The following is a 9914-nucleotide window of genomic DNA, read 5'->3' as shown; positions in this document are numbered from 1 at the left end:
TGAACTTTGAATCTTTGTGTCACTTGCAGGTTACCAGCGCAATATCTGAGAGCCATCATAGCACAAAGAAGAGAAGAGCAATGGAAGCTATATGCAATCTTGGAATAGGGAGTTTCATTGAATGATTTTAATTCCTATTTGTTTGTTATTGCATTATTTCATTGTCTATTTGTTGGAATTCTTTCATTAGATAGGGATTCATGATTTCCCTTTGTTTCTAATTGATTGTTTTGAATAAGATGAATCTTACAGATGACATTTTGGTGAACCTGATGTGAACAACAGCTAATTTTCTTTTCTGTGATTTTTTGCAGATTGTACGAATTTTTCTTTTTTTCAGGTTGCACAAATTTTGAGAAAAGATTTTTCGTCACGCAATCGTGCTTACATTGTCATGCAATTGCATAGACAACATCACGCATTTGACCCTTCGGGGTCACGCATTCATTCTGAAAGGGCCATGCAATCGCCCTGTCCAGATCACGGAATCGCCCTTTTTGGTTCACGCATTCACAAGAAGCTTTGATGTCTAATCTTTTCTTCCGTCTGTTATTTTCTGTTTAAATCTTGCCTCAAATTGGGTAATCTAGGATCAATTTGCTTTTTTTTATTATTATTATAATAGTATATGGCAAGAAAAGTTCAGTTCAGGATTTCAGGTGCGAGAAGAACAAAGCAACAAAGGAGAGAAGCCAAACGCTATCAAAAAGTCCTCCAGGCAAAAAAATTAATACAGGATTCGGAAGAACAACTGGCCTTTGATAGATATAATAGATTAGTTGTTTCTTATCAAGTAAAATATGATCTCATCAATATTGAATGGATGATGAGAGATTTGGCTACGGCTTCACAATTGGTTTTGCAGGTTTTTGATCGGGTTTAGTCTTCTATTTTTTTGTTTTTTTTAATTTTTAACTTTTATTGTTGTCTATCTTTTGTCACGCAATTGACCTGTTACTGCTATGCAATCGACCAAATGTAGTCATGCATTCGGTCTGTCAGATTTATGCATCTGCTCTGTCAGGTTCACGCATTTGGTCTGTAAGTATCACGCATTCGCACAGGTGTAGTTACGCATTCGATTCTGTCAAATTTTGATTTTTTGTTTTCTGTTGGTTTGATTTTGCTACTAATCTTCTATTTATAGCCTATGGAAAATTTATAAAAGGATTAGATTAGTATTTTTGCATGCATCACCTCACACTTCATTTTTTTTGGTGCTTAAAATCAACAACAGTTAAAATGGACATGCATGTATAATCTCACACTTCGTTGTTGGTGCTTAAAATGAATATGGGATAAAATTGACATGCATGTATCTCACACTTGGTCTTTGGTGCTTAAAATCAACAAATGGTTAAAATTGACATGTATGCCTTCATCTTTTGATTTGGTGTTTAAAATGGACATGCACATGTGTATCTAACACCTAAATTTGGGCTATAAAATGAACGTGAATCAGGCTACATTAGATTAAATCATTTGTCTTTTTCTTAAGGTAAAGAATTTTTATTATGTCTGGGGTGGACCTACTGTTGCACTAACTGACTTTCCACCCGCCTTCGGGGTCTTGGGAGAAAGAAGGAAGGTGACAGCGACATCCAATTTTTTTTTATTCTATGTAGTGAGGGGTATCTTTGACTGGGGATTTCATCACCCCACAGAGGTACTTCGAATTGGGATGCGTTGGGGATATCATCTCTCCGAGTGTACTCTCGAGCGGGTTTTTCGAGCCGCTATATAAATATATTGGTCAGGCGACTAGAGTGTTGAGTGAATTCGACGTATGTGGGGGCCTTCCCTGCACCGATAAACTCAATTAAAGTCTTAAGTGGCTTGCTCTGAGAATCCATCATTGGATCGAGATCCCTCGAAACCTAATACTAAGAACCAATTTAGTTGTCAAAAATCCTACATTCAGTGGTTCTAGGAGTGTGGATCATACCCCATAGATACCCCTCATGTACCTTACATTATGAGACAGAAAATCCTCAATGATAAGATCTTCGGATCTTCGGGGTAAGAGAGACTGGCATGCCCAAGAAGTGTGTATCGTGGAGTGGAGCCAGTGCTGCCAGACTCTCTATCTATCTGTCTTGTTTCGGTATTTTGCTACGAGGACCTCACTGAATGGTGTCCATTTTCTAGCTTGAGATTGTATTCCACGCTTTTTTATGTATCATTGTGTTAGACCAGTATTGAGTCAGTCCTTTGGGCTATTTCAGGCCCTATCCCACGTATCTCCAAATTTTTTGAGATTGTATGAAAATTGAGTCAGTCAGCTATACATACCTACTAGCAATTGTTCTCAGATTTGGAAAACTACAAAACATTGTCCCACACACGAAGTTCCAGAAAACAAAGTCCATTTTGAAATCAAAACTTAAAAGTCCTTACATACTTGTGACCCTAGGAAGTCTTTTGCATAGTCCCACTTACGTCCTCATTATCATCCTGAGTCTTTGCATAGTCCCACTTACATCCTCATTATTGTCCTAAGTCCATGCATAGTTCTCACTTACCTCCTCATTATCATCCTAAGTCCTTGCATAGTCCCCACTTACGTCCTCATTATCATCCTCAAGTCCTTGCATAGTCCTTACATAGTCTTCACTATCATCCTTAGTCCTTGCATAATCCTCATTGACATCCTCATTATCATCCTCATTTACGTCCTTGTCTAGACCTCATATACATCTGTCTTAGTTCATCATCATTTGCATAATCATCCTAGAAAGTTATAGCCCAAACATCCAAATCACAATTAGAGGCTCAATCAAACTCAACCTCAACTCAAACAAGTTGGTCAAGTTCAATCAAACATTGTCGCATTCAGAGAAATGGAGAAAATATCTTACATGTTGTGATCCTAGGTCCAAACCAAACAAGCAAACATAATGGATTGGAATTATACATTTCGGAGGGAAGGTGGAGGATCCATCCCTTCCATTCCTATTCCATCACCATCAATAGAAATATTAGCTCAAAAAATCAAAACTTTGCAACAACAAGTGATAGACATGACTAGTCCTGACAACCATAAGGGCTGGTTAGAAAACATGATGAGAGAAGTGATGACCAAGAGGGGATTAGTATCAGGCCAACCTTCTTCTTCTTGTGAGACCATTCAAACATGCCAACCTTCATTCTTCAACAAAATCGTTCCTACCTCAATTCAACCAACATTAGAGTCATGTAAACCTTCTTTTTCTTTCAACCCACTATATCAATCATACCAATCATATCAACCCAACATTCAAACCCCTTTCAACCAAATACCAAATCAAAATTCACATCAACCCAAGATTCAAACCTCTTTCAACCAAAATCACACCCCTTTCAACCAAATTCCAAATCAAAATTCACATCAACCCAACCTTCAAACCCATTTCAACCAAAATCAAACCCTATTCAACCAAAATCAAACCCTAGTCAACCAAAGTCCAAATCAAATTTCAACCAAAATCAAACCCTTTTCAACCAAAGTCCAAATCAAAATCCATTCAACCAAAATCAAATCCCTTTCAACCAAATCCCAAATCAACCACATCTATCCACCATTTCATCATCCCCTGAAATCACACAAGACCAATCCATGCCATCCCTATCTAATAACACAACCTCCCAATCGCTATCCATTGTACAAATCCAATCTAATTCAAGTCATGATTCAGAGCATCTCATTCAAAATCCTTCTTCATCAATCCAAAATTGTGAAACATTCCAAGAATCTCCCATCCATTTTCAAACTCCTTCCCTGTGTCAAGAGGATGATCCAAAATCAGAAGAAATGAGTCCTGAAACAAATAAAGATCATGAACAACCACTTCCATCCTACCTAATTTTTTATCAAGATCCCACCGACCAAGAATCTTATGATGATCCCCTCCCTCTTTTCTATTCCATTCATAATCAAACCCTTCCATCTCAAGAACAAAGTGTCATTTCAAGTCTCATCTAGCATCCACCTCCTAAAAAAGATTGAGACATCCCTTCTATCCTTCATAATAATCCCTTTCTAAGACAAGATCAAAGCATACCTTTACCTTCATGTCCAAAACAAGATCCCATTATTTCTCCATATCTTGATCAAGATCCCTCCATCCCTTCATCTCCATGTCATAATCCTCCATGTTCTTCACAATATTTCCTCTCAAATGAACTTACCATTTCTCCTCGTGATCCCAATCCCTCTACACAAGTTGTTCATGAACCCCTTATCAATGAAATCACCAATCCAAATCATACTACACAGAGAAACTTGTCAACAATTGTATGTGTGCCATCATCAAATGCCAAAGTGGTGACAGAAATAAGCACGGCACCAGCTAATGAAATCAACACTGAAATTGCTTCATCATCCTCTTCAAGTGCATCAATAAAAACAAGCATATCACCCGCTCATGTCATAACTTCGAAACCAAAATCAATTTGTGTCATACACCCACACTTGATAGACTGAGGGAAAGAGAATCTACACAATTGGATTTCTTTGAAAATGATAACGCTATAGATGAATTCATGGATTTCAGAGCTGGATTTCCCTCTGATGATCCACAAAATGCAAAAACTAATAAAATCAATATTGGAGATGTTGAACATGTACACTTAGCTGAGTCCTTATATCCTATTGAAAAAAAAGACATATTTATCTGACTCTTCAAACAAAGACCAATGAACTATCTACACAAAACTCCTCGATCCTATGAACAACATGCACCTTAAACGATATTATACCTAAGGGTTGTGTAATTTAGGTTTTATTTTCCGCATTGCATATCATATCATTCAAAACACTACATTACATATAGTTTCTTTTTCAAGCACATCGTATTCACAGATTTCATGGCATATAGTTTCTGCATTTACATATAGCAGCATTAGTAAAACAAGGCAACTGTCCAAATTTATCATTCGTTTGCATTCAAGGGAAACAAGGGTCATCTCCTTTCTTAGATATTCAGACATGAAGTCTTTGAGGTCCTAAGGTCGTTCATTGTCATCATTACCTGATGACGATGCTTTACTTATGGTTGGGTAGTGACTTCACTATTTGAGACTTGTTAACCCAAAATCTATCAATTGCTATATCTCAAACATATTAAGAAGATCTCTAATTCATTCAAGACACCTAGTTGATCATATGACTAGTGAAAAATCTAAAATTCTACTTCAGCGCCGCTGTAATTGTCACACCCAAGTAGGTTTCATTACTTACAAGTCAAGGCAAGAAAATAAAAATAAAAAGAGTTATGTCAAATATCCATCTCAAGGCAAAAGAACAATGATATGTAACTGAAATATCATGCATACAGGTGCGACAAAAAAAAAAAAACTTGACTATGGGAACATGCAAGTAACTCCATTAGGGCTATAAACGCCTACTGGCTATGGAGCAATATTTGAGAAATTACAGTCTATAACCTCGTCGGAGCTCTCAAGGCTTGTTGGCAGTGAGGCTCTATTCGGGATGCTTTTGAAGTCAGAATAATCCATGTAGCTAGTCATATAGGATGCTAAGGATCTTTAGTGAACACAAGAGCAGGAATTAACTCATTTGCACACACATGGGCAAAAGAAGATCAAATTTTTAAGAACCAATGGGGAAGTTTTTCGCGTCTCCATTTGTAAATCCTAGTCACTAAGTGTGTTGATTTGAATGTTCCAAGGGACCTTAGGGATCGAGTGAATGCTTATCTTTGAAATGTTTTGCACCTCCATTTTCAATGGGTGTATTACAAATGCTAAAACAAACACAGTCAACTTTGTTCGAATAGGAAATGCATCTTCATCATGCATATTGCATTTACATTAGTCATGTCAAAAATTCATTGTCCCCACACGCATTCTGCAGATCATCATGTCATATAGGTCTGTACACTGGGGGCATAACTGAAAAAATCCTAAAAATCATATAAAGTCTTGAAAAACTCAAAATCCAAAAACAGTGTAAAACTCAAAATCCAAAAACATTGAAAAAATCAATCCAAAAACATTCAAATATCGATCCACATAATCCAAAAACATCAAAAAAGCTCTTGGAAAAGAACTAAAAACAATTAATCAAAAAAGTTGCAAAAAAATCATTGTCCCCACACGCATTCTGTAGATCATCATGTCATACAGGTCTATACACTGGAGGCATAACTGAAAAAATCCTAAAAATCATATAAAGTCCTGAAAAAATCCTAAAAATCATTTAAAGTCCTAAAAAAATCCAAAAACAGTGAAAAACTCAAAATCCAAAAACAGTGTAAAACTCAAAATCCAAAAACATTGAAAAAATCAATCCAAAAACATTCAAATATCGATCCACATAATCCAAAAACATCGAAAAAGCTCTTGGAAAAGAACTAAAAATAATTAATCAAAAAACTTGCAAAAAAATGTCTCACAAGAAACAAATACCCTAGTAGATATCCAACAAACACTTCGTACGAAGTTAACAAAGGATACGACTATCCAGTCAAACATCTGCAATCAACTGATCAAACTGTCTTATCAATCGTATCATATCCACATCAAAGTGATCATTATCTTGTCTTAAACAGAAGAGAATACACTCGAAATCAGACAGGTCAGTCTTAAATGGGGTCCGCAACTTTTTGAGATCAGACATTATCAACCATCACATCAAGCAACTAAGAATGAAGGCACAAGGTCAGTATAGCTGCTGAATTTTTTCCGGGTCAGTCTTTATCTTTTATCATTTGGCGACAGATATTGTTCCTATGCTACTCACTTAGATTTTCAATTTAATCTTTGCATGATATTTATTCAAATAATTGAATTTATTTAAATTCAATTTAGCATTTGAATATATTTAGAACTTGACTTTGATTTTCAATTTGGTTTTCGAAATCATGCACATGTAATTGAATTTGGAAGAAATTAAATGAAATTAGAATTTGGGGATTTGGAAATGGAAGAATTAATTAGCTAATTAAATAATTTAAAGAAACTATTTAATTCTTTAGAAATGGGATTTTAATTAAATAATAAAGATTATTTAAATTAAAGGATTAAATCATAATTAATTAAATAATAAATATTTAATTAATATTTAGAAGATAGTTGAATGATTAGATGATGATAGAATAAAATAGAACAATTAGTAAGATGATGAGGAAATATTAAATTAGAAGAATAAGATTAATTAACTTAATTAAAGAATTAAAGAATTATTTAATCAATTAGAGGAATAATTAGTACATGATCAATGAGACATTTTTAGGTGTTTGCACATTTCAATACTTACAATTCTATTTTGACAGTCTCCTTTTCATTTTTGACAATGCTTTTTGATTGCAAACTCTTTTTTTTCGTCATTTCTCTAGGACTGTAGAAACTATCCATATATTTTTCTTCTCACTATCTTATTGCCACTTTATCTGCTATGGTCTTCCACATTAATGGATTCTGGAATGCACTATGTCTGGTATTGTTTCTTTTATATTACAAAAATGTTGATCTGGAGGATTGGATTTTTATATCTCTGTTGTACCATTCACTGTGATTGTTCCTTATGATACTATAGGTACTATAATGAATAAGACAAATACTGTCAAAAAAAAATTTCCTTGAGCTACTCATATAATGACTCTTCCAATACTACTACAAGCTCGTGGTGAATCATTCTTTGTATTGTCCAGCCAATTCTCTTCATGAATGATATTATGGTTTAATGTTGCTATTATGGCTCACTGTCAAATAATGTTGCATATCATTGACCAATGATTACCATAAACCATGTATGTTTCCACTATCTGTGCAATGTTAATATGACTTCTAATTATTATATTCCTTACTGTCTTTCATTTGGTGTTATTCTCACTGCTAATTTTGGCTTTGCAACCCTTCCTTTGGAGCTCAACAATGTTGCTCTTTGGGCTTACCATGGTTCTGAGATGCTGCAACAACACCATTTATTATCACAAATCCTTTTCTATGAATGTCATCCTTTCATCTTGCATGCTTCCTGAACTTGGGCACTAAGGTTGTCCATGAGTTTATAGCCCTTTTGACTGTGAGCTTAGTCTTGACTATGACAAATCATTAGTACTTTAAAACTATCTTGAAAAGACCTGCTTCTCTATTATTCATAGTGACCATCTTCGAACCCCATATAGGGTAGAAATGCACTTTTTGGTTGTTCAAGGTGGGATTAGCATTGTCATTACAAACTATCCTATCAAGAATTTACCCATTACTATTCCAATAGCTAGAAGGGTTATGTATGCAGATTCTGGCTATGTATGCAGCTTAACTCACTACCAAACCAAGGCTTCTGGAGCCAGTATATCTTGTATAAATCCAGACTCCTGAACAGGCACTTGGAGGTATTTACGGTGTGCTAAATCAGAAGAGGGGCCAAGTGTTTGAGGAAATGCAGAGAGCAGGATCTCCGCTCTACAACATCAAGGCATATTTGCCAATCATAGAGTCATTTGGGTTCTCTGGCACTCTCCAAGAAGCAACTTCTGGTCAGGCTTTCCCTCAAAGTGTGTTTGATCACTGGGATATGATGGGTTCTGATCCACTAGAGCATGGTACTCAAGCTCAGAAGCTGGTTCTTGATGTCCGTAAGAGAAAGGGTATCAAGGAGAAAATGAAGCCCTTGTTTGAGTTTGAGAATAAGCTATAAAGCTTACGTTGGTTTAGGTTCAAGTTTTTTTAATATTCTTAATTTTGTCAATTACTTTGTTATATTGAGTATTCTTAGACTGTTAGTTGTGTCTTTAACCCATTTTCATTCTCATTTCCAAGATATTCATAGAGTTAGTTATTTGAGGTCTTGAGAGATCCAATTTTTGTTTATTCTATTTTCGATTCAATTATAGTCCATAGGGTTTTGATTGTGATACTTCTAATCACATTGACCGCCTTGTAATTTGAGACTGAAGAAGACACAATTTATTCTTTAAATATCTATGGTTATCATTGCAACCTTGAAATTAACATATTTAGTCCAGCCAACTATCTTCCAATGAGATGTTAGAAGTGATTACAAAATTTGAAAATTATCATATCAAAATTAATTTTCTGATGATCATTTTCTGTCATTTGTTTATTTTGTTTAATTTTCATTCCTTAGATCGGATGATTACCTAATTTGAGCAGTCATTTGATTATTTTATATGTTCAAATGAAAGTCTACTTGAAACATGAGCCAGTCTACATATATATAAAAAGTGTGATGTATGGAAGTATGATCAATCAAACGTGGTATGCTACACTTTGATTTTTTTTAATTTTGAACTAGGCATTATTTATTGTGGGCAGGAACAACAGCATTATATCAACACTGTTTCATCCACAACCTGAGGGATTGTTTGCAATGCTAGGTGACCATGAAAACAATCCTGGTGAAATGCCTATTTTTTCCGTAATCTTCCCTATTTTCTTTATTATGAGGTCATATCCTTTCAGAGTCTATCATTTGTCTCCTTATTTGAAACTCAACCCTTCTTTCTCTATGTACTAAATACAGTGCAGGGCACATGATGTGGAAGTGTAAGATGCATTTATTTGGTTAATAGAAAGTGAATCCAAATGCACAACAAGTTTGATTGGCTTGACCATGTTAATGAAGAGGTTCAAGGCACCATATGATACATATATTTTGGACACTCTAGAAGGTGTATCCTATAGATCATATACTTTCGTTTCAATTGGCTTGACCATGTCCATGAAGTGGTTCAAGGCACCATATGGTACATATATTTTGGACACTGCAGAAGTTGTTTTATATAGATCATAGACCTTCTGTTTCAATTGGCTTAACCATGTCCATGAAGAGTTTCAAGGCACCATATGATACATATATTTTGGACATTGTAGAAGTTTTTTGCTATAGATCATAGACCTTTTGTTTCATACCTTGTAGGGGCATGCTTGACTTGTGTTGGGTAAAA

General features: G+C 35.2%; 1 protein-coding gene across 1 annotated transcript; it reads left to right on the top strand.

Moving 5' to 3' along the window:
- The first annotated feature begins 984 nt into the window (after positions 1-984).
- On the top strand, positions 985-8644 carry LOC131033411 (elongation factor 2-like). The gene is made up of 2 exons (XM_059219038.1): positions 985-1041; positions 8318-8644. The coding sequence occupies exons 1-2, from the start codon at positions 985-987 to the stop codon at positions 8642-8644; spliced, it is 384 nt and encodes a 127-aa protein (XP_059075021.1).
- The last annotated feature ends 1270 nt before the right edge of the window (positions 8645-9914 follow it).

The sequence above is a fragment of the Cryptomeria japonica genome, chromosome 4 (assembly GCF_030272615.1).
Source record: "Cryptomeria japonica chromosome 4, Sugi_1.0, whole genome shotgun sequence".
Classification (NCBI taxonomy): Eukaryota; Viridiplantae; Streptophyta; class Pinopsida; order Cupressales; family Cupressaceae; genus Cryptomeria; species Cryptomeria japonica.
The sequence above is the reverse complement of the archived record's forward strand: the minus strand, read 5'-3'. Positions and strand labels throughout refer to the sequence as shown.

Bases quoted from the DNA above. Each gene is read 5' to 3' on its own strand.
- LOC131033411 (XM_059219038.1), top strand. From the start codon at position 985: ATGCATTCGGTCTGTCAGATTTATGCATCTGCTCTGTCAGGTTCACGC. The intron at 1,042-8,317 runs GTAAGTATCACG...GTATAAATCCAG, and splicing joins CAGGTTCACGCATTTGGTCT to ACTCCTGAACAGGCACTTGG.